Source organism: Populus alba, chromosome 11 (assembly GCF_005239225.2).
Source record: "Populus alba chromosome 11, ASM523922v2, whole genome shotgun sequence".
Taxonomy (NCBI): domain Eukaryota; kingdom Viridiplantae; phylum Streptophyta; class Magnoliopsida; order Malpighiales; family Salicaceae; genus Populus; species Populus alba.
Genome location: NC_133294.1, coordinates 15,476,072 through 15,502,449, shown reverse-complemented (window position 1 = coordinate 15,502,449; position 26,378 = coordinate 15,476,072). Strand labels below are relative to the sequence as shown.

The following is a 26,378-nucleotide window of genomic DNA, read 5'->3' as shown; positions in this document are numbered from 1 at the left end:
AAAAAAATTATTGACATTCATTTCAGCACAAAAAATTATTTGAAAAACAACAACTATCACCTGTCAAACATACTCTATATCTACAAGCATGTTTAAAAATATAAATATTGTTATTTTTTAAAATATTTTTTATTTATAAATATATTAAAATAAAATTTTTAAAATTTATTTTTAATATTATCATATCAAAATAATCTAAATACATTAAAAAATATTAATTTAAACAAAAAAATTTCAATTTAAACAAAAAGAGATACTCATTTAAACTCAGTTTCTAGGACGAACACGACAAGTTTCCAGGAAGCAAGAATCCCTGTCAAGATTTCAAAGATTAGCGAGATACATTCCATCATTGCAAACACTTAGCAAAGCTAAGTCAACCGGTTCTGTCAACCCAGCAACTGTCCAACAATGTCACTATTCCCAATCCCGGCGGAACTCGTCAATCTTGTGCTGCGCTAGATGATAAAAATACCACAAGGACTACCAAAAGTTGCTGCACAAATAGCATATTCCGGTAAGGGGTAATGTTTTTTTAAATATTTTTTATTTGATAATTTATTAAAAATTTATTTTTAATATGAGTATATCAAAAAATATAAAAAAATAAAAAAAAATTAATTTAAAAAAAAAAATTAATTTCAATCACATTTCTAAAAACTCACCTGAATAAATAACAATCATGTTATACTCTCATTACCAGTCATTCATCAAGATCTTTGGGCCCAGTAAGCGAGTGAAGCCTACAAAATGGCACAGATCCCAGCTATATTTGGGAAAAGATTCAAAACCTGGGCCCAATTCCTTAAACACAAAGATATGTGTTTTTAGTTTAAAGGAAGTTTAAGTATGATTATTCATTAAAAATATATTAAAATAATATTTTTTTTATTTTTTAAAATTTATTTTTAATATCAGGGGGTTGCTTATTCAAATTACAGGTTCAGCCATGATTAAGCAACTCGTTAATAAAACGCAAACAACAACTTCCCAAGTGGGAACAAAAGAAGTAAAGAGAAGCAATCTTCAACACCAAAATGATGAAAATTACAATCCATTGAAACACATTTCCAGAAGCCCACATGAATATCCAGAAACCTCACATCAATGATCAGCCGTACAAATATTACAAATCCTCCCTCCCAAGTTTCAAATGTGAGAAACATTGGACAAGAGTCACACGGGAGATAGAGCATTCTTCTACAATCTGTCTATTACAAAACAGTAGAGACCCAAACAAGATCATCTTATTAACTCCTCGGCTTCTTCACCTAATCTCTGCTGACAGCGACAACTCCATTATATCTACAAAGACAGACAACCAAATATCAAAATTATATCTACACGACAATCTAAGTGTAGTAGAGAGAGACATCAGGGGAAAATGCTCGCCCAAAACAAAAAGGGAAAGGTCAATGATGGGGTCCATCCTTGTAGTGCCATGTGTATAGTATACATGTGGCCAAATAAACAAGACAAAAGTTGCATGCACTGAGCAGGGGGGGATGGGAGGAGCAAGACGAGACAAGATTGCTTAGATACATGCAAGGAAAAAAAAAAAACCGTGATTCCAGCCTAAAGTGCATACCTGCTATGTAGATGAACTAGTCGCGATAAGGTAGTTCAAACTAGGCATCTGTCAGGCACAAGCAACCAACAGTAAATCAGTTAAAATGTTTCTGTATTGAAAACCAACATTAAAAATCCAAAACATTTATGAAACAAACACAACCAAGCGATAATAGCAATAACAGCAATTCAACCATCAGCATCCAGTCCAAAGAAATCACTTCTTGAACAGAAACAGCACAGCTAACATAATCACTCAGATAAAAGGATTTGCTACCAACAATTAGGATGAAGTTACTGAAGTTTCATTAAAAGAACAATATGATATAACAGCAGTGCAGAAGCTTCAACAAACAGATTAAATGTCTTTATGTTGCATCCAATCTAAAATGAATGTAAAGACGGCGATCCAAATACAATTTACCTTTCTTCTTTCAGCTATTTTAAATACGACACTATGAAACAAAGAATTTCTCAATTGTGACGACAGATAAGTGTTATAATACCTATTATGTACAGGTAAAAAAAAAAATGCAAATCACAGCAATGGATCTTATTCCAACCACCATTGAGCAGCTAGACTATGACCTCCCTGAGCCAAGGGAGGATCATTAAATAGAATCAACAAGGAGAAGAAGACAGTCTCCGAGACAGTCAATTTACAAATTGTTGTGTTCATGCACCAGCAAAAGCCATGCAAGGCCAACAAAAGCCTAAGTATAGTCACAACAACACTCTCCTGTGAAGCAATCAAGAAAAACTTAAAACGAGTGATAAAGACTAATACTATAAATCTGATTAAAACACCTAATACTAGAATGATTGTGTATATTGCTACTGCATCTGCTGTCGTAAGACCAGCAAAATTGAAAGAAAAAACTAAACTTATCCATCAATCCAAAGCCCAAGAAACCATCATCACATTGCATTAATGAGATACAGAGGTGCTTCACCAAGCATTATACATGAACTTCGGTGCTTAATTGTCATTGATAAGCCTTATCAATTGCCATCAATTCCTTGCTGATATTTATTTTCTCTACAGAGCAACAATATCAAATCGCCATCAATCCAAAGCCCAAAAAACCTTATCACATTGCATTAATGAGATACAGTGGTGCTTCACCAAGCATTATATATGACTTTGGTGCTTAATTGTCATCAATAAGCCTTATCAGTTGCCATCAATAACTTGCTGATATTTAATTTCTCTACAGAGCAATAATATCAAGGCACCATCTAGCTCAGTGGAAATACAAAACAAAAGGATTCTCAGTTGCAACACACTCTCGCCTGCTACACGTTTCATCTGATATGACATATACATCTCTAGCACAAATCAACCGCATCTTTAACCAAATTTTACAAGTACCTAAAGGTCCAAAGTCATGCTTATAATTCAGAAAGCATTTCAACTATTTAATACATCTTCAAGGCAATATCGCAGCAATTCTCTAATATCCAGCCATGTAAACATCACGTCACCCATGAGAAGACAAATCTCACAAATCCACAAGTAATAAATTTTGTGCTATTTATACACAACATCAAACACTAAAGAATACAAGAAAATAATTGTAGTTCTGAAATTTCTATTGCCGTGTAAGCTCTTACATATAAATTTAACTATGTTTGACTAATTCACTCAGCAGATGATGTAAAATTTAGGATGATGTGTCCTATTCACATGAACCATAATCTGTGCCAGCGATCTCATAATATATTAAGAAAAAAATTCCAATCATATATAATCAATACCAGTAACGGCAACCATATAACAAAATAACAAAACACAAACAACAATCAAATCAGCTATTTGAAGTAAAAAATTTCCTACTACTCAATGTAGATTAGCATGAGAATACCACAATGAAGCCAAATAAGCGGAATATGCTTTCTATAGTAGTGAAAAGGCCAGTACCCATTACATTTTATAACATCAAAAGATCCTGCACCTTTTAGATGCCAACTCCAACTCAAATCAACCCTACTTTCATCACCACAGATTGTTATCCTACAGGCACCATTCAAATTTTGTGCTCCAGATTCATAAAACAAGCCAACTATTTAACACCTCATCATTGCAATATTTCAGGAACGCTCCCAACGATTCCAGGATCACAAGTTACCCGCGAGAACATCAACATCCTAAATCAAAATTACTCCATTCTGTCCTATTTATATGCAACTTTGATCTCTCAAAAAATGAACTCTGACCTAAAACACAATGTAACATTTCTAGTACATCCATCTTAGCTATAAAATGATGATACAATCCAGAACATTTCATTTAGATAACGCATCCTAATCATGTGCATAATTATCTCCACGTTTTCCTTCGGAGGACAGCTAAGAATCTCACAATAAGAAAATTGCTCCACGACCTAATCTTCCTATACATCGCCAGCATTTGCATACACTAACAGATTTATAGCATCATAAACCAAATAAAATCAAGATCGCAATAACAAAATTCACAACCACGTTACAAATCCTAACCTTTAGGTTTTCCCTCTGCAGCCTCCACATCCTCTGGCACATTAACAACCGCCTCCAGGTCAGCCACACCGCCATCCTTATCCTCAGGATATCTAACAACCACGACTGGACATACACAGTGATGGACACAATAATCACTTACACTACCCAATCTCTCATCACTCCCTCTTTTCTCCGCACCAAACCCTCTACTCCCCATAATAACCGCACTCAACCCTAACCTCTCAACTTCAAGACACAGCCTCTCCTTCATATCATGATCTTTCACAATATGAATCTTATACGGGATCTGCGCTTCCTTTAAAGGCCTTGCAAGATCGGCCGCTTTCGACGCAGTGAAAGCATCCACATCGTCCTCGTTCTGTTGCTGCGGCTTCTCACAACTCTCATTTTTACTGTCAATTTCATTATTAAATTTGCTAGTGTTGTTCAAAAGATCGAGTTGCGATTGCGTGGGAGTGGAGAGTGGGAGCGGGCCCCAGTCAGCACCGAAGAGAACGGATGTAGGGCTGACGTGGAGAAGAATGACAGCATCCCCGGGACGGATGTAGTGGTCGACAGCCCAGCTGACAGCGTAGGCAGATTCATCGGAGAGGTCAACGGCAACGCCGATCTTGCGGCGGGCACCAGCGGTGGGAGTAGCGGCGGATAGGTGAGAGTGGTGGTGAGAGTGGCGTGGGGAAGAAGGGTGGTGGATCTTGATTGTTGGGAGTTGTGGGTGGTCTGGATCTACTGGATTTTGTTGTTTCTGTTGAGGATTCATCGCTTCTGATAAGGTTTGATGTGCTTTTATTTTAAGATTTAGATGTTTTCTTCGTTTGCTTTATAACAAGTTTCTGATTCCTTAGAGAGAGAGAGATGGGACTTTGTTTTTGGTTTTGTCTTTGTCTTGTGTTTTGGTTTGGAGAGAGAAGGGAGAGGGTGACAAGTTCGGGGGTCTAGTAAGGAAGGCGGAGAGGGCGGTGGGGACAGCAAAAGTAATGGTAGGGACACAAAGTGTTTGCCATTGAAAAAAGATTTGTGGAATAAAGGTATGTCGGTTGGGCTGGGCTGGAAATAAAGGAAAGCCCATCCCAGCTGGATATTATTATACCATCAGATTATCTATCCACTAGGCCTTGATTTCTTTTAGAAGATGGTTTCAATGGAGAGGAAATGATGAGGTTGGGGGAGGGGGTGGGAGTTATGGGAGAGTATATTCTCTTAGACGAGGACAATAACCTTCTATAAATAAATAAAGTGGATTATGATGTATGAAATTAAATGCGTAGAATTTTTGTACTGGCATAAATATATAGATTTTTAATTTGTTATTGGATATGTCTTATAGCTAATTATTTTGTTATATATAATGTTAAATTTATTTTTGCAAAATATATTTATTATTAATAAAACTATTTGATTAAATTTTTATATGTATATAAAAAAAAAAAAAAACATATAGGTGTCACATACACTGTACACTCCAACATTCCAAACATTAAGTTGTGACCCAGAGATAGCTAGAAATCATGGTTATTTGGCCTTGAACAGCCACAATTCAGGTATTTTAGGTCCCAAACTATCAAAATATTATCTGAGCACCTCCCTCTATGCATTTTTTTAAGTGCACACACAACTTTTTCTACGTAGAGCATGTGCTTTTTTCTTTGTCAATGGCACTTGTCTATTATTCGCACATTTATTAATAATATACATGGCATAACTATTAATTATGAGTTAATTTTTAAAAAAAATATTGTCACATCTCACCAATAACAAGCAAGTCGCACATTTCAATAGTACTTTTGGTTCACTAGCTAGTTAATGATATTTCTCTACACAAATAGCACTAGATAGCATTTACAAGCATCCTTTTTTTCTTTAATTGATTACGAGCTCCACCACTAATGCTAAGCTCCATCTTCATCACCAATGATATGCTAGTTTTTCCTTTTTAATGTTGTATAAAATACACTCAGTCACCTAATACAAAACAAGAGCTATTGAACAAGCCAAAAACAAAGTCTAAATTCAAGTCCATCAAATCACTAACTTTGGACACGATATAAAAAGCTTAAATTCTATCTAAATTTTTTTCGACTTTATCAACATTTATTATTTTTAGTATTTATTTATATTAGATTAACGAGTTTAGAATAAAAATAAAATTTTAAAATAAAAATATTTTGTAAAAAAAAATTATCTAAAATATAGAATATTTTTCTATTTTCAAATTTTATCTATCAAGAGAATTTGTTTTTATTATAAAAACTTTCTAGCTTTGCGATTTTCCCTTTACATTATAACTCTGATTGCTAAGGCTTTAACAAGGGGGAAAACTCCAGCTGCACCTAAAAATAATATTTCCTTCAGACAATGATGATGATATGTTATCTCTTGAGGGGTCTTAAACTTTTTTTTTATTAGAATAATATGAATATTTAGATTAACTTACTTGTATTTTAACTAATCTCATGAATTTTACAATAAATCTTAAATTTTTTTAAAGCTAAGTTGTGTTCCATGTAAACTTATGATTTGTAATAACATGAATGCTTGGTCCATGCAATTTTACAAATGGAATCGAAGGTTATGCAAGAAGAAAGAATAAAGCACTAAATTTTAAAGTTTTTATTGTGTCAAGGTTATATCTATACAACCTTCAATGTTTTACATTAAGTTTGTAGTGAAATTGTGATTTAAAGTAATCTGTCAATTAAAAAAAAAGAGAGGGATAAAAAGTGAATTGTTTTCATAAAAAAAAAAAAAAAAAACGAGGCCTCAAAGTCATGCAAGCAAAAAGAATTATTTATTAAGTAATACTCATAATAGTTGGGATTTTCATCGCCATCTTTAATGAAGAATCAGCAATTGAAAGTGTTTTTCTTGTTTTTTATAAATGAAAAATCAATGGAAGATATAAATTAATAAGTGATAATTAAGATGCTAAATATTACAATGCCTTGGAAATTCCCTTTTATTGGTGGCTAAAAATATACATTCATAATAGGTTTTTATCGGCAACAAAGTGGCGGACGTGCCGGAGTGGTTTCGGGCATGACTAGAAAGCATGTGGGCTGAAATAAAAATTAAAGCTTAAGTATGGAGTTTTCAGATTCATGAGGGATTCAAATAGCTTACTGGAGGATGGTTGTAAGTATAGTAGTTTATTATTTTTTAAAATATTTTTTATTTTAAAATATATTTTTTTATATTTTTCAGATCATTTTAATTTGAAATAAAAAAATTAATTATTTTTAAAAATATTTTTTAAACGTAAAAATAAATAGGATTTAAGTGATTATTTGGTTATGTTTACAATTGTGTTTAGATATATTTTAATTAAAATTATATTTGTTCTGAAAAATTATTAAATTAATAATTTTTTAGTGATTTTTTTAATAATTTTAACATGCTAAAATTAAAAATTAAAAAAATATACATTTTAATATATTTTTAAACAAAAAAAACATTCCACATTATAATACCAAAACATATTCTAAGACTGCCATATAACTGTGTGACGGCTTCTTATCAGTGACAGTTTAATGAAAGTATTTTTCAATAAATATATATATATAGTTATATACGCATTTAGTTAATACTTCACATGCATTAAATATGCTCCCTGAGAAGAAACAAAATGACTATCTCAGTATATTCCTAGGTTATCATAAATAAATAAATAAATTAAGTACTCTACCTTAATTCTTTATTTCCATATTAATCAAGAAAAATATTGTTTTCCCCTCAGATTAAATCAGATTCTTACATATTTTGAACTCAATCCACATAGTTGAACTTTCATTGATTCTCTAACAACAAAAACATAAAATCTCTCTCATGCATTATATGCTAGCTGCGTTGTGCAGCTGAAAAATCAGAGCGAGCATCAGAAAGTTTTTTTTTTTTTTCCAAATTAATCATGCAATGGACATAGAAACCATCAAATTAATTAAATGGTGGTGGTGGTGGTGGTGGTGGTGGTGGTGGTGGTGGTGGTGGTGTAATTACTGGAAAAGGAGAGTTTTTGCCCTAAATGAAAAAACAAGAAGGAGAGAAAGAAAAAGGAAAAGCTGGTTAATTAGCAGCAGCTAGGAAGAAGGAGATCACTGATGATCGACGAATCAAAAGGAACTTAGCACTTATACTGAGACTAACAGTCTCCTTCTCTACATTTATATACTTGTTGCAGATTTTGTACTGCTGTAAAATATATTGTGTTGTAGCTGTATCTGTACACACTAGCAGCCACTCACTGACCTCATATGTACACAGCAGTGACCACAGTGTGTCTGTTAGGGAGGAAAGAAGGCTAGTTTTTCTATAGCTTGCTTTTAATCTATCTTTTTCACTTTTTTTTCAAGAACACCCTAAAAGCTTGCTTGATTCCCATAAACAGTAAAGCAGATATGCCCTCCTTGTGTTTCAGCACATAAAAGATGTAAGGTATGTCTAGAAGAGAAATCCCTCACCTGTCTTCTAGCATAAACAATAAAGAGAAGAGAGAGAGAGAGAGAGTTGATGCTTGCTAGGGTTTTGAGCCTCCCTGTGAGGTCCTTTTACCAGGTTATACAAAAGTTTTAATATTTTTCTTAATGTATTGAAGGGGAAATGTGCAATCAAACCCAAAATAAAAGAAGAGCTGTAAATTTCTATATGGCAGTTTTATAAACATTATAGAACTTGTTAGAAGTGAAGCATATCAAACAATATGCAAGATCCTGATCATAATTTATAGATCGTGGTCTGTCCCACTTGATTGCAGAGGTAGAACAAGCCAACAAAGTATGACCACTGCAAAATTGTATGTTCGTTATAGTACTGAACAAATGCCTCAAAAAAAACCCAATTCTTTTTGGGCTATATATGTTACTCAGTTCTTCACAAGGAACAACATAGATCACAAGCGAAACAAGTCAGGATCATAAAGCATGGAAATGTTAAAGAACTGACAGTACTGATCAGAGAGAGTGAGAGAGAGAGAGATTAAGCAAAACAAGAATATGTAGAGCACTGTTTTTGGCGTTGCTGTTGATTAGTTTAAGAACAAGAGGGAAATTATAAGCTGTGTTTAGGTTAGGGTAATCACACAGATATTGAAAAAACATAAAATATTAACCATAACTAGACATGTTTCTTTGAATCTAATACGAAAGCTTCAGAGACAAGTCAACAGAATTAGAAGCATTAGATGCACTGTAACCACTGTAATCAGAGTAAGTTGTAACACAAAAAGCTTCACCAGTACCCACTGCAACTGAAGCTTCTGGAGAGGGGAATTCCATCTCCTTGAAACAAGTGTTTTTACCATTTTTTCCAGGGAAAAACTCATATTCCATGATAACATTTCTGCCCAATGGGTTATTGCCCTTGCTGTGAACTGCCATCACCTCTGAAGTACCCTACAGAGCCCTCATAATTAAATTACCAACCAATCAATAGTACTCTAATAAATCAAAACACAAATGAATATTAGTATTTCCATTGAAATTAAATCAATAATATTACCCCCTTTTTTTGTGTTCTTCTATTGATCAAATATAGTTAAGAAGCATAGTTACAAAATAATATATCACTTGAAAGAAAGATGAAGGAGATTTATAACCTCATTGTTGTTGTTGTGGTTGTGATTGGCGTAGGGAGCACTCCTTGCAGCTCTGGCACTGAATCCACCCATCTGTCCATAGACGTTAAAATAGCAAAAATGATTTTTAACACAGAGTTAAAAAGGAATTGAAAATTAATCCAAGACTGCTTGAAAATCTTGTTGCTTATAAAATTTTTTCCTTCTCATAAAATTTCTCAAGAAACAAACAGGAAAGAAAAAGGACTAACATGCATATAGCATCGAGAAAATCAAGAACCCCTTAAAACACAAACCTTAAAGCAAAGATCACAACGAGAAGGCTCGTATTGCTGATGCTGCATTACTTTTGGGATTGAAGAGAGCTCTTTCGAAGCCTCAAATACAGGAGCAGGAGCAGGAGCCCCAACCTGATGAACCGGAACTGATCCAACCAAATACGGGTTAAGGAAAACCTGACCCGACCCAAACCCATCATTATTATTCTCATTAAACCCATCAACCCTCTTAACCACCACACCACCCTGGTGATCCCAACCCAAGAAACCATTAAAAACACCACCATTACTACTCATTGGCACACCACAGTTAACTGTAGTACCATACTGCAGCATTTGATTATTACTATCAGTATTATAATTAGACGGGTAGTGATCATGTAACTGCTGGGTTGGTTGGAGATTGAGAGCACCAATATTCTGGTTCGCTTCTGTAATAGCCTTCCATCTTTCTTGAATCCTTAAACTTTCAAGTTGAGCTACTCCCATGCCTCTTTGGCATTGTTTCTTGCGAGTTTGACTTTTGCTGGTGGTAGGCCTTTTGCTCTGATAAGTAGCAGTACTTCTTCTTGCCGGTTCAGCTGGTTTGGTGCTTATGGCCATGGTCTGGGTAGGTTCTTGTTTGTTATCATTGTTAGGCATGTGAAATAGCGAAAGTGGAGTAGCCATGGAGAGGAAAGATCAAAGCAAAAAAAAAAAATGAGTTGAAAAAAGATTTAGGAATGGATGATGGGTTTTAAAAGATAAGAATTAAGGAGAAAAGGCACCGTGTTACATTGAGAGCTTAGACCAAAGAGAAGTGTACTGTAGAGAAGGAAAGGAAGCTGGTTTTTTAAAGAGTAGAGTAAGAGCTAGGTAGCTAGATAGCTTCTCGTGGAGATGATGGAGAGGATTTGGGGTTTAAGAGAATGTTGGATATGTGTTTTGTTGTTTTGTTACAGAGAAGTGATCAAGAGAGAAGAGAAGTAGCAGTATGAAGCAGAGTGAAATGCCAAAAGGACATGGCCATGTCTATGTAATATATGGGTGTTTGCTGGGTTTGTCATTTGTCTTATTTGTGTAGTGATTTTAGAGAGAGAGAGAGAGAGAGCATTGCCCTAATTGATCCAACAAGCCACCCAAGTCGATGCATACTCCTTGGAAAATTAGAAATTAGTCAAGCTAGTTGTATTTCTTGATGTTTATATTTTATCATACAAAATTTAAATATTTATAAATTATTTATTAAGTTTTGAGTTTTTATTATATATCTGCTATTATTTATTAATGAATAAAAAATAAAATAGTTAATATATATATATATACACATATTAATTTGAAATATATTTATATATATATATATGTATGTATGTATATATTAAATAATAAAATAATAAATATTATTTATATATGTGAGTTTTATATCAATATTAAAATATGTATATATATCATATTATATTAAAAAAATTAAATATTTTATAAATATATTTATATAATATTGCGCTCAATATCTAGTGTATTTAATATTAAAGAATAAAATTAAAAATAAATTTTAAAAATATTTGAAATTTTAAATACCAAGATAGAAAAAAAAAAAAAACTTTGCTTTCACCGTTCATTGCATTGCTGCAGTAAAGATTTTCCTTGTAGTAAATGTTAATTAATTGTAAGATATAAGGATAGATATATCATGCAATTTCAAAATACAAAGTACAAGCAAGAATTTATAGTGTGGAATTAACATAAAGTTATGTGAATAATATGGTCCCACTGAAACGTGTTAAGATAAGAGAAAGCTTGGCCAGATTGGCATCAGGCATGGTCGGAGGTGAAGGGTATTTATCCTGTGGAGCAGATGCTAAGACAAGCAAAACAGGTGGATGCTGCTGCCCAAATGTCAGTTTTGTCAAAAATAGCAAAACACCATTACTGCCTTTGTAAGAAAAAACAAAAAAATGGTTCGTTGTTTTTGTGTCACCTTTAGTTTTTGCACTGCTATCCTTCACTTCACCGGGCACGATCTTCTGATCATGGGGTAGCTGGCTAGGGTTTGGACTCGCCAGGTGACGGAGCTGTGTCCTTAAAAAATCTTATTTGGTCCACCGATCAAGAACACCAAAGGAGCAGTCTTTTGGCAATCATACAGAGTAAGATTTGATTTGGTCATGAATACACAGAGTTTGCCTATGATATAGCCTTGCAATGATGCCTCCTTCATATTTGGAAATATCATAAAGCTGACTCCATGTGCTAGCTTCTATTATCGTAAAACTATATATTCTTTTGAACAAATATCAATATTTACTGCCTTCTGATGATGTTTAAGTTTAACTAATGAATAATCACTTTTTATAGCAATTAATAATGCTTCTTTAAGTATCTTTAATTCATGTTTGATTACTGAAGATGTTGTAATTTGTAGCTTATAGACAGATATTATATCAATATTCTGAGGGTGACTAAGGTTTATTGTAAATATATATTATGTAATTCTAATTTGACATATAATGAAATAAAGTTTTTTTTCCTGTGAATATAAATATATTACTGAACAATGTTAATTTTTTTTATATTTTTCTTGTTTTTTATTGTGTAATATTCATCATTAGGTATGGTACAAAAATTTAATCATTATCTTTAACAATGTTTTTTTTTTTTTTAATTCACCAACATAAATAAAGGTATGAAATTTATATATGTCATCAACCACATTTTCCTATATATCTTTTGAAATTCATGGAGAAACTGTTCGAGAGCAATTAAAAAAAAAATCGAAATCCAAATCAAATGCCTCAACTAGTACTAGAACACCTAGCTAGCTAGTGAAGAATATGTTTCTATCTATTGTTATTTTTTCTCTATAATTTCAAATTCAAGCCATATAATTATTAATATAATAGTTATTTGAAACTTATTTGATTATTAATTTCAAAACTTATAAGATTAGTTGAGATACGCGCAAACTAACCTGAACACCCACATTAATTAAAAAAAATATGTCTCTATGAAACTCTAAGGGATGTAATTCAATTATTCAAATTCTAGATTTATTTTCTATAAATCACTAGTTTGAGTCTCACAAACCTCATGATCATTAAAGGCTTATATTATCGTTAACTTTAGGGCCTATAAGATTAGTCAAAATACTTTAGGGCCTATAAGATTAATTTTTTTAAAAAAAAAAATATGTCTCTATCTCATCATCATCGTTAGAAACGCATGCCCTGCAATTAATAACTGCCATGAATTAATTTGCCACATAACATTAATATTTTCTTCTTTTTTAATAGAATTAATTATATTGCATCCATCCAAAATCATATCCATAATAATTAAACCAAAGTTCACTAGAGAAATAAATGAAACATCAACAAGTACAGAAAATATTGACGAGTTCTTTTCTCTTTAAAAGAAAATATTATGTATTTTTCTTGTTTAATTTATTTTCTCCTAAAACTCTTTATATTTACCTAGAACTTGATATTGTAAGTCAATTTTTTATTAGTCTTCTTTTTTAAGGTTATAAAACCCAACCTCGATTCATAAATTCATAAATTGAGAAAATCATTTTAAATTAATTTTGAAAAAAATAAATTAAAAACAAAATAAAATTATATCATTTTATAAAAAATTAACAAATTAATTGACCAGCTTTCACTGAATTAACCCATGCCAGATTCATTCCTTTTATAATCATCCTTTTCTATTAATTTCTATTTTATATATATAAACCCTATTCTTCCAGATCAGTACATAGAAATTGCTTCAAAACACAGACCATATCCGTGTTTTTTTCCATGAATGTACATTATTGTAAATAAAATAAATTGAAACTTCCAATCTCAACAATTGAATGCTAAAATCATATTGAATGTTTATCTTTCGTAAATGAATAATTTACATCTCCTAATTGAAAGTATCTAAGTAAGAGCAGGCCTATATATCATGCCCTATGATTAAAGGGATATGAAGAAATTTTATCATAATGAAAACATCTGTATAAATCCACTTTAAAGAATCTTGCTAGCTAGACACACAAAAATGTTGCGGTAAAAAGATGTCAAATACATATCACGCATGAAGCCAGGTTCACAAGCGTAACGCCGCCCCACGTGATCATATTGGTTATGAGTGTTTTTGGGTTTGTAGTTCTGTTTGCGGTTTAAAGTGTTTTTTATTTAGAAATATATTAAAATAATATTTTTTTTAATTTTAAAAAAATATTTTTAAATCAGCATATCAAAATGATCTGAAAATATTAAAAAAATAATTTTATACTAAAAACATTAAAATTTAAAATAACGCGGTTTGCCCCGTGTTTTAAAAAGACCTAATAACTTAGATATAGAACAATTTACAACAGTGTTCGGGACAATAGTGGTTGTAAGTTTTTAAAATGTTTTTTTATTTTTAAAATTTTATTTTTAATATCAGCATATCAAAACGATTTAAAAAACTAAAAAAAATAATTTAAAACAAAAAAAAATTAAAATTTCATGAAAATTTGATTGCACCGGGTGTCAAAACGGGCTCTTAAAGTCTATTTGGAAATACAGTACAAACCACGTCCCCTCAAATTTTAAAATTTGTTTTTTATTAAAAATTATTTTTTAAAAAATAAAATAATTATTATTTTAATATATTTTTAAATAAAAAATATTTTGAACAATAATGATTAATCACTCCATCTTAAATAGACGTAAGCCTCTTTGGAAGGACGGATTCAATTCTTAAGGTGTGATATAAACATTCATATAACATGAATAAAGGTATGTCTTCAAGGAATCCAAACCGCATGACCAAACCAACAACCTAAGGTTGATAGGATTCTGGTGAAGCTTGAGAAACTCAGCTATAGGGTGGGCGGAGCGCCGCCCTAATAAGTGAGAAGAACCACCCTTATTTGGCCATGTAAGGAGGGCTCTCTCCTTTTCCATTTACGGAGAGGAACCTTGTGCTATCTCTACAATTTCAGGCCATCAAGCCCACGATATCACATGGACATGAACGTCATCAGACCATAAAATTATTAAAGAAGAAGAATCTTGGAAGATTGCTTGCTTATGGTCCCATTCCACGTGGCAAATGGCCCCACTTTTGGAACTGGCTAGGTCTTTTATACTATCTAGTATAGGTTGTACTTTGTACGTAGCTAGCTGGGAAGAGATAAATTATACCGGTGCGATTGATAGATAGTTATACGGCCAGGACAAGGACTCATGCTTCCGTTCAATTCTTTTTTCTTTTAAAAATTATTTTTTATCTAAAAAAATTTTAAATTAATATATCAAAATAATGTATTATAAGTGCCACATTACACTTGTTATATATTACATGTTATGGTTAATGTTTTTGTTTTTTTAATTAATATAGGTATCCAGATCAATTTATATATATATATTAACTAGTTCCACAAGCCTTAAAATTAACGACCATGTAAGTTTTTAGTGGGTTTAAGGTTTATGAGACTAGAACTAATAATCTTTATTAAATCAACTTAAAGTCTAACCAATTAAATTATATCCCTTGAGTTTATGATTAATGTTTTTACAAATCTCTCTTGTTTTTTTTTTTGGATTTGGTGTGAAAGATTGAAAAGTTTGGTACTGTTTGATATTGAAAAGTATTATTTTTTAAAATATTTTTTATTTAAAAATATATTAAAATAAATTTTTTATATATTTTTAGAATTTATTTTTAATAGCAGCCTATCAAAACAATTTAAAATCATAATAAAAAATTCATTTAAAAAAAAAACACTCAAAAACTTCAAAAAATAATTTTTAAACACAAAAATAAAAATACTTTTGACATATTACTATAAGACATAAAAGTGGTGATTTTGCTTGGTTAGAATATTTTCACATGATCATCAGCTGTTAAAGAGATTCCGTTTGAAAAAATCAACTCAGATTACTAACTTGTAACAGTCTTCACTGTTTCTTTGTCTCTCCTTTTTACAATTTACTTGCTATATATGTATCTCAGAGACCTTTTAGCATCACCTTGTTTGAACTAAACCTCTAAAAAAAAAGGGAAAAAAATTGCAATTGCATAACCAGTATCATGCGTGACAGAAGGTTGCTGTCATCTCAATTTCGATCAGTTTGGTATCCTATCATATATTCGTATATGAAGATCTTTTTTCCTGTATAGAAACCATACTAATTTAAGATTCATACAGATTCAATTACGTACCTTGTTAATTACCATGATCATGACGTAGAAACACTTTGAGGAAGAGCAAAATAATGCCAACTTTCTTGTAGATAAGATTTTGGCAAGAAATTGTAAGCTCGGCAGGTTCAGAGAAGACCAAAGAAAACCAAAACGAGAGCTCTTTTCTAACCCTTTCGCACATGTAGCTGTACTCGTCTTCGCAAGCACCCTAGTTTTGATTCCTTATTAGCTTGAAAGTATTCGAACCAGGAAGTGGTAAATTCTAGTTTCATGGGAACAACAGTGGTTAAGAACTTTTATGGGTTCTTTTCTTCAACGCCATAATTGCATGGGGCTTGGAGCTTGGGGGCAGAGTGTGTAGGCGGTGAGCGTTGTTGTTTCCTGCTGGTTGCTATAAGGAAACCTGAAGCTAGAGCAGCTCTTGGTTTTGGCTTTCTGCAGCTTGCGAACGATCTAACTATTTCAGGATAAAACCCTTCCCCTCTTCACAATTTTCTATACCGAAAAGAAAGTCCTGAACAGGGACCACGAGGATGCATGTAATTATTTATATCTCGATACTGAGCTGAGATTTGCCTCCATTTTCCTCCCTGTGTTTCCTCTCCCATCATCACCCATGATCAACTCCACAAAGACCCTTCTGTCCCAGAAGATAAACAGGATCGATATGAAAATATATAACAGAGGCAGAACAGAGCAGAAGCACGTCAGGTCAGGGCAGTCCTTACAGCATATAGTTATAGGGTACATTACATGTCTTACAATATTTGAGATTTTACGGGAGGCCGGACAGAAATCAGGGGGCATGGAGATTTTTGGGAGGTAAAAAGGGTCGCTATCACCTGTTTGTTAGTTGTGCTGGTACTGCCAAAAGAAGAACATTACAAAACAAAAACTCAGACATTAAAGCAAGTTATGTCAGAGAAATGTCTGGACTCTGGTCGTGGTGAGCAAAAGGACTCTACAGTTTTATTTTCCAATCTATCCAAACATAATAATAATAATAATAATAATAAACAGAAAAGTGAATAGCAAGGCACTTCCATCCACGGCAAATGCTTTCGTTTGAAATTTTAAGCTTGAAAAATGATGCAGAATTAACTTAGAGTTAAATATATATATATATCAATTAAAAAAATTAAAAAAAAACTCAAGTTAATCCATCAAATCCGATCATGTAAAGCAAACTGCAATAAATGATAAGTTGAAATCTCCGAGAAACAAATTTGAGAAAGAAACATAGATTTAGGGGTGGGGGGGGGTCTGGGGGAAAAAAATCTATTGAAATGAATAATATTTTGTGATGTAGTGAACAATAAAAACAGCATCCTTTTAGTTTAATGTTAATAATTTGAAAATTAAAACTAAAAGGATTTAACTTGATGCGCTTGCATCCTTGACATAGTATGCGCATATGCTACACTTATAGGAAGCCTAAATGATGCACACAGCATCCATTTTCCAGGCGCAACTTGCCGTACCCTACGCATTTCTACATTAACTGCCACCTCTTGCAGTGCAATCCTTATCCGCTGCATTTACAGTGTTCAGGAAAAGTGAAAAAAAATCAGGAATTGAAGAAAAATCAAAGTAAAAAACCAGGCTTGCACACTCTAAGTCCAGCATATAGTTATCAAAGGTGAAAAAATGGTACAATTCCTCGAGATTTTAGCTACAGACCTCGTGGAAATCAAATTCTGGATCACGAGCTTTGGAGAATCCATAAACATGGATCATTGGCAAGGCATATTCTTTATCTTTGGGTTTATCCTTGCATATCCCCCTGAATGCATCTGTGAATAGAGGAGGAAAAAACATAGATAAAAAGAATCACGTAATTCTCAGAATTCATCAATTTCAGAAACAATCTGGTTCTAGCTTAAAACTATCCCGGTTATTCAATTCAATTCGGTGCACGAAATTGCTTGTCAAGCAACAGCATCAATTGCCACATACAGGCTATCCAAGAAAATTAAGTACATGTTTCTTAGCAGCAAGTACACTTCAAACAAAATGAAATACTCGATCAGCAGTGTATTTTTAAGGGTAGCTTCCCATTATTGTATGTCCACAAACAAAATTATTGCATTCTTAGAGAAGTCTGTATCAAAGAAAGTGTGACTGGAAAACTAATGGCATGTATTATGATTGCATAGAAACAACCAGATTGTGCATGCAATTTTTAGAATCTAAATGTTTGGTCCAGGAAAACTTTGCACACCTAGATACTCCACTGCATCGTTTGGCAAGTTCATGACCACCTGTGTGATGGACTGAGCTTTCCGACTGGCATACATAGCATCAATGAACCTTCTTCCATCCATGTTAAAGATCTACAAAATGGCATGTAATATCCTTATAATGAAGCATGTTGACAAGAAACAATTGCAGCTAGATACCTACAACAATTAACCTCAAGCTTAATGCCATAGAATTAAAGATATGGAAGTCAGATAACTTATGAAACAATCTGACTACAAAACACTGCTTGACAGCATGAGAACCGCTTTTTATATGGTATCTTCGCTCACTAGGGAGCAACATAATTGACTGAACTTAATGCATCTTTATTTCACGAGAATTTACGTTCAACAGCTCAAACTTCCAACAAGAGGTTAATTATGAAGTAATGCTATAATGGAGCTGAATGATCCTCTAAATAATATAGGCAAAAGGAAACTACAGAAACCACAAATGGAAGTCGCTATCATACCTCAATATGCCTCTCAAGCTTGTTGAGAACACTATTTTTCTCCATATATTGAACTGCGCAGGGGTTCAAATCATTGGCGTATACATGTTTCACTATCTTTGCAGCAGATAGAGCTATTGGCCCAACTCCAGCAAAAACATCACCTATCAATCATGTAATAAATATGGCCGGAAACAGGTTAGTACATTGATAAAAATATTCAATGGAGATGCAGCAAAAAACTTGAAGATACAAGCAAGCAAGCAGCTACATTCAAATACAGACTAATGGTAAAAAACTACGACCTGAAAACTCTCAAGTTTCAACCCTTAGCATACAAGAAAAATCTGCAAGTATGTTAAAAAAAAAGGTAAATATTAAAACATACAAAGGACATCATTGTGCGTAAAGCCATTCAGAAGTCTTTGCCTTTCACTAGCAAGCCTGGAATTCCAATAGCTGCATCAAGGGGGGAAAAACATAAGTCCTTTCTGCCTTTATGTCTTTTATTGGTTACATTAAATTTGAAATTAATTCTGGGAGATAGTTTTTCAATTACATCCACTTCTGACTCTGCCACTCAGGACAACATAAAGATCATTCAGCAACTGCTGAGAGAGAGATAGAGAGACAGTGGAAGGTAGAGAGAGAGGGAGGTATAAGATCCAGTATAGGTTAAAGAAACTTTAGATGACTGCCAGAGAAATTTAACCTTGGAAATTTGGGTGCTTTGGGGGGGGGGGGTTAGCCCCTGAGACCCTGTAAACCAGCTTCTGGACAATTGTTGTATGGTCAAAGCTTTACCACTTCCATATTATGTAGCAGGCCTAATTGATTATCAATATATACAGCTAAGGCCTGTTTTTTGGGAGTATCAACTATAAAATAATGTTCAATACTGACAACTGGGTGTTCAAAACATGGACCTCAAAAACATAAGATGATAAATACAGAAAACTGAATGATGCAGATTCCTGACTGAGAAGGGAATAGAAAGAAGTGCCTTTTAAGTTGGTTTTCTGCTAAACTCGAGAAGAACAAACATCTAAATATTTCAGTTGAATGCTCAATTATGTTGCAAGTAAAGTGAACATACACTGCTGCTAAATCAACATGGAACCGTAATCCATTCTCGACTACCATGGTAACAAGGGAGTGATTTCCTGCTAAAACTTCAAGCTGCATTGTTCTGTAGTCATTATGTATGGCATCAATCTTATTTACAACTGTTTGTATCTTTGGCTTATTTTTATCCAGCACTACCTGTAGGAGAAGATATAATCATTAAAAAAAGTAGTTCAGGAAATACGTTTCAATTCCTCGGTTAATCTTCAAGATTGCAAGACTAGAAGTTCCTGGAATGAACCTTCGCTATAAGCTTCTTGTATGGCAGATGTTCATCTCTCAGGTTCAGATGTGCAATATGTCCAACTGTTTCAAAAGCTGATGGAATTATCATATCCCGTGGCAGTAAGGCCTCCAAGATCTGTAAAACTATAGTTATTATAAACCAACATGATTTTGCAACACTCCAATAACCCAGTGCAGTGTGAGAATGGTGCGTTCATGGGCAACAGCTTATAAAAGGCAGTACACAGTCAACCAAGTTTAAGTGCATGCAACCCCAGCTGGAATTAGAATAGCAATGGTCAAACTTCAACTCAGCTCAAGCTTAGGATCCTACATGACCTCAGCTTGATTCGACTTCTTTAAGCATGCAAGTTCAAGTTTGGTTATTTAATTAAAAATAACATTAATTACCAAAGCAAATAGTTTTACATAAACAAAATTACTATGAATAAAAGTAGCTAAAGGGAAAGAAAAAAGGTGGGTGTAGAGATTAAACAGATAGAATGGCATATAAAACTCTATCTTCAGTGTCCTGATCAAACCTGTTCACAAGCCAATCAATAAGGCATAAAAATATGTGGGCTAAATGATTCTAAAATAAGGCTTGAAATTGGTCCCCTTTTAAATGAACAAGCTGAGCCAAGCGAGGGTTGTTCATAAACTTCTCAGTTCCATTTACTGCTCTGCAAAAGGGACTCCTTACTTTTTTTCTTTTGGTTTTTTTTCCTGAATAACAATGGGACATGCATTTCTGGAAACCTGCTATTTACCTCTTTTTTTGGTTGCTGAATAACTTACAAATACCCACTGATGTATTTTTTCAAAGAAAAACACAAAATCAACCTAGAAATCCTCCGAGTTGGAAATCCACTTAAGTTACTTCACATCATATAAGTGTAAGAGATTGGCCATCAAAACAGAGCAAGCAAACACATCAAAAAAAGTGGGTACCCTTTCTGTACCTCATTCATCTGCCAGTAATCATAAAACAAAGTCAGCTTGCATCTAACAAGATTAAAGGTAGAAGTTGAGTTCCCTCTCATAGCTTCTTGTGCCACAGCCTGGTGTAAAGAAGGAGAATGTTAGGTGTAAATCAAAAACAAAGAGGAAAAAAAAAATTGAAACTGCATTGAAGCATAAATCTTATGTCATGCTATAGAGCATGTTATATGAATAAAAGAATAGACACATTGCAGTTTGGCAGAATTAGCTGTATAGGGCAAATTCCTTTGAGGCAACAGAACAAGGAGTGCCACCAGACACTCCAGTCTGAAACTTCCATATCAAGGTTGTACACATATAAAACAAGAAGGGGAGAAAAGGAAAGCATGAGACATTTTCTAAGCTGGAAAGGAAAGAAATTTGATTTAGAAAAGCTAATAAAATTATAAAGAAAAACTGTCAATTTACATACAGTCTATTTGCAAGGTAGGGGGCTCTGTGTAAAAGGTGACATGAAAAGCATACATCATTAAGGTTAGCTGAAAATTGAAGATTGATAGGACATAAATTCTAATGGCTGAGGAAAGGAAATTATCTCATAAGAAGCAGTCAGACAACTCCCACCAAAGCAATAATGCTATGAATATTTTAGGGAGATATAACAATCAAGGCGCAGCATATCTGCTGCATATATTTCACACCTGGAATCAATATGATCAACTTCCAGGATTGGTCACTGGGATTGTTATCGATATTTCACAAGAATTAGACAACTCTGATGTATTCTCAGAATCTTGATGCATGCTTTTGACTTCTGTAGGTTACGACACAATAAGAAAGCAAAACTCTTGTAGCAGTTGAAATATACAGGCAATCTTGAAACACGTCACTGATCCTAGTCAGTCAAACCAGTAACCTATGATTTGAAACACAGCTTTTGATTGATTATCTGCTGTGTGGGTTTCACCAAAAACAAATACTGACCATCTCATTACAGATTGCCACTTTTGTTGCTAAATATAATGCTTTCCTACTGATTGAATGTGAAAACCAAAAGAAATAACATCTGTGCTAGTGGTCCACAAACCAGGGAGTGGGATAACCAGTTCAATTTCAATCAACAAAATTGTCTTTTAATGTAAGTGGACACATCTCAACTCTTGCACCAATTCAACCGCACATCATTGCTTTGGTGCAAGTTTTATATTCCTCCTTTCCAAGATACCTTCTTTATAAATCTGCAGTATTTTCCACTCCTAAAAAGGGTATGGGGAGAGAAGATGGCAGATTGCTTTCTTTGCAATAGTTCAATCACAGAAGTTTTCGTTGCAAAAATCATTTCACACATAGAAATGGAAATCAGTGTGACAGGGGCATCAGATAACATGCCTAAACATATAATTACTTGTCTTTGATCATAGTGCATTGGTCTCTCCACAGTCCACACCATGGTTCTTCTGCCTCGTCAAAAATCAATCCACATAAAATGTTACATGTTTTTCTATACATGCAAATAAGATGCTTATTTCCCTATTTTCTGAATGTTCTGTGCTAAATTCTTCGCTTGTTGCTTCTTTTCCACATGGCATCCTACAAAATTTTGAGATCCTACACTAACAAAAGGCAAAAAAGAACCATCATCAAACAGCATGTTTCACTGGCTTCCCAAATTAAGTACCAGCAAAAACTTTTCTCCAGTGAATCAGCTGTCCTAAAATTAGGGCATAGACCAGGTGACAATGGTAAATAATCATACTTAATAAAGTTCAACTGTTCTCCTAATGTATATGCCCTAGCTAATCATAGAATAGCACATTAAGTACAAGATATTCAAATTATATCTTAATGAGAAACAATTAGTTGTTTTTTATGCTTGCCAAGGAAACTGAAAAGGAACAGGCCACGCAATTAATAATGTAAGGAAGGCATCAGAGGACTGCCAAAATCGCCAAAATCAAAAGAGCTAACGGAAAGAACACGGAACAAGACAAGCATGAAGTGGAAAAAACTAAATGCTAACCAACATCAACCAAAGTATCATGGCAGCTAATTGTACTTCTGAAGAGTCAGTTACGCAAGAAAAGCAAATCACAATCCCGAATCATGGCGAGACACAATAAACACAAAACAAGAGCAATAATATTGCAGTGTGGAAAAATGAAAGACCTTCAAACTGACTCACAGAGCAACTAAGTATTTGGACTAGCCACCTTGATAGCTTGGGGCAACTCATCCACTCCCTTCTCCGCATACCTCTCGTCCAAAAGCAACAACCTCGTCGACCCCATCCATTTCCCCCTCCCCTTGAATTCATCCCCCAACAAGCCCTTCCAATCCCCTCCTTCCTCCTCTTCCACAACCTCCACGACAGAAAATCCATCCCTCCTTTCCCTCTCATTTTCCTCCCCCTCTTCTCCTTTTCCTCCCATCTTCTTCTTCTTCTTCCTCTTCGGCCTCGAAATCTTTGCCAAATTCCTAAACTTTATAAACCCCCTTGAATTAAACTCGTTCGCCAATTTTTCCCTAAACAAAACAGGACTTAGTTCTTCACCATCTCCTTCTGCTTTCCCATAAATCCTTCTATTAAAAGCATCAAAATTCTCTTCATCTTCACTTCCTTTCTCTCCCAACAAAGAAACCATACTTTCTTCCATTTCATCTCCAGGTACTCTGGCAATGTTTCGAATCCGCGGCCAATTCAATAAATGGCCACGAATTCTGCTCTCCAGAGAAAAACAGTCCTTTGCAGGAACTCTAAGTGCAGCTATATCAAAAACCCGAGTGAAGTCATCCTCGTTTATCACATTAACATCATCAGGTTCCTCTTCTTTTTCACCTTCCTGGTCTTCTTTGCATTGATAAAGGGGTTTTGGGCCAGAAAGAGATTGATATTCTTGTTGTTGTTGCCGCCGCCGCTGTTTCTGTTGAGGGCAGTTAAGTGAGGTTTTACCCTTTCGAAGGGAGGGTCCATATGGGAGGGCATTAGAGGCTATGGTGGGTTTTGTAAGAGAGAGTTTGGGGAAGAGAAAGAAGTGAGTTGGAGAGAGGATGACTGAGTTGGGTCTGAGAAAGAGTCTGGTGAGCATTGTTTTTACAATGGATGTGCTGTTGAGAGCAGGATGAGTGGTGTTCCAAGTGGTAAAATTGAGGGGATAGAGAAAGGTTTTTAGTGGGTCTCTGGCTTTAACCATTTTTTTAGCCCAAGAAAGAAAGGATTTACCGGTTCTCACAAGTCATAACGAAGACAACACTTGGTCGTGTTTGTCTTCGGCGTTGCTATGCTTTTTTTAATTAAATTTTATAAAATAAAATAAAATAAAATTAATATTTTTAAATTATTTTAATATCAATTAAAAATAAATTTTAAAAATAAAAAATATTTTAAAAAATAATTACTACTAAACAGATAATGCAATAATAAATTATTTGTATATTTTTAAACAAAATAGCTTGGCAACCATATTACCTATTAGAGTTTTAAGGATATTGCTTAATTTCACCGAATCAATCAATACAAATTATGATTTTGTCCCAGAGAACTGAGCTTAAAATATAGTTTACAAATCATTTCAACTCTAGATTGAATTAAGTAGAAAATTTATATATATCAAGTAAAAATATCTTCAGTTAATAAATTTAAAAATAATCTTAGTTTTGAAAAGTTAAAATTAGATGCTTTTTTATATTAGTAAATGAATCTTGCTATATGTTTTATAACAGACAATTCCTCGACTATTAAACAAAGTAAAGTTTGAAAACTTAAAATTATTAGGATAAGGATACATGGTATTCTATATGTTGACCTATGTATTTATTGAATTCTGGATCTATAAGTTTTTTTCATTATCCATAGAATGTACTCTAGATTAACTCTACTTGGAGGTCCATTTATTTTTAGGTTATTTGAAATTATTCTCTCGTTCATATCTTTTGGTGATGAACTCTTGTAATTAACAAAAAAAAAAAAAAAACTACTCTGAGCTTCATTTTTCATTAAAGGCTTCCCTTGGTTAGCTCTTGGTTTATTCCTAACATTGAACTATTTTGGCCATTATGGATCTTTCCTTTTTTGTTTAGGATCATTTCTCTTATGATTTGATTTATTTTTTGCTTTCTATCTACATAGTTTTTAACCTCAACTACCACTTATTTGAAAATCTTATTCATTGTCTTTAACATAGTATAATTAAAATTAGATATCACTTTATCATTTCCCTTTTTTTTTTTTGGCATATAATCTTGCATTGATATCTTTAATAACCTTAATTATTCCCTTATAAGATTTCTTATTCAAATTTTGTTATTTCATGCTCCAAACTTCTTTTACTATTATGTTTGTATATAATATTGGACTATAGAATGTCACGATTTGATCTTTCATTCACTCCTACAATTTTATTGTAATGATTTTCAATCATTTTTATTTTGATTTTATGTTTCTCTTTATATTTTTTAGAAAGAAGCCTATACCTTTTTTTTGAGTATCTTATTAGTTTCTTTCACTATTCGTTCAAAGAGTAAACATCTCTCTTCTACAATTATAAACATTTTTTTTATGTTTCTTCCTTTTAAATGATTGATTTTCTATTTTTTTTCTTCAATATGGACGTCTAATAATTCTTTTTTTTTTCTTTTTTTTGTCCTACTTTTTTAGTAATTTTGATTTTTTTTAGTGTCATAGTTTTAGAAAAACAAATATGACACTCTAATTATAATTGCTAATTATTTTGAGTTCTTTTATATATGCCGTAATTGAGAGGATTTTTTTTTTAAAGTTAGTTATTAAGTTTAATGTGTGCAATTTGTATTTTAGATTTAAATCCTAGACTTTCCGCTACTATTTTAGATTTATTATTCTAGATTTATAGCAATGCTATAATATAACTCAATACACAAGAAATAATCAAATACTATAATGTTGTAAATATAAATGAAGACTTTAATAATTCAAGATTATAGAAATTACATTCATTAGATGATTTTTATTTTGATTACAACCATGTACTAAAATGCCTTGACAAAAAACATAAATTAATATTTTTGTTGGTTTCTAGTTTTTATAATAGAAATTGCAAGTCTGACAATTACCAACATATTAATTATCATCTATATGTCACTTGCTTACTAGTTGATGCCTACTAATGAACAAGTTTTGAAGTTTCTACAAATTTAATTGATTTGGAGTTATTTGATTTATTAATTTATTGTTGTTTTATTTATTATCCTTCTTCTTTCTATAGCCTTTTTTAAATAGGGAAATGTGCAGCATATCTTCTTCTTTCTTCTTTTTTTTTAAGATACACAACTTCAACTGCTTTTT

At 33.0% G+C, this 26,378-nt stretch overlaps 2 protein-coding genes across 2 annotated transcripts; both read right to left on the bottom strand.

Annotated features, from left to right (window-relative positions):
• Positions 1 to 1,038: 1,038 nt before the first annotated feature.
• Positions 1,039 to 4,976, bottom strand: LOC118047524 (universal stress protein PHOS32). The gene is made up of 3 exons (XM_035056844.2): positions 4,069 to 4,976; positions 1,589 to 1,636; positions 1,039 to 1,305 (listed from the first exon to the last, which is right to left on the bottom strand). The coding sequence occupies exons 1-2, from the start codon at positions 4,829 to 4,831 to the stop codon at positions 1,629 to 1,631; spliced, it is 771 nt and encodes a 256-aa protein (XP_034912735.1). The 5' UTR covers positions 4,832 to 4,976; the 3' UTR covers positions 1,039 to 1,305; positions 1,589 to 1,628.
• Positions 4,977 to 17,342: 12,366 nt separating this feature from the next.
• Positions 17,343 to 24,279, bottom strand: LOC118047525 (tRNA (guanine(37)-N(1))-methyltransferase 1). Its single transcript, XM_035056845.2, has 9 exons — positions 23,269 to 24,279; positions 21,079 to 21,177; positions 20,133 to 20,252; positions 19,863 to 20,029; positions 19,155 to 19,225; positions 18,788 to 18,930; positions 18,296 to 18,407; positions 17,755 to 17,867; positions 17,343 to 17,606 (listed from the first exon to the last, which is right to left on the bottom strand). The coding sequence occupies exons 1-9, from the start codon at positions 24,247 to 24,249 to the stop codon at positions 17,439 to 17,441; spliced, it is 1,974 nt and encodes a 657-aa protein (XP_034912736.1). The 5' UTR covers positions 24,250 to 24,279; the 3' UTR covers positions 17,343 to 17,438.
• Positions 24,280 to 26,378: the final 2,099 nt, after the last annotated feature.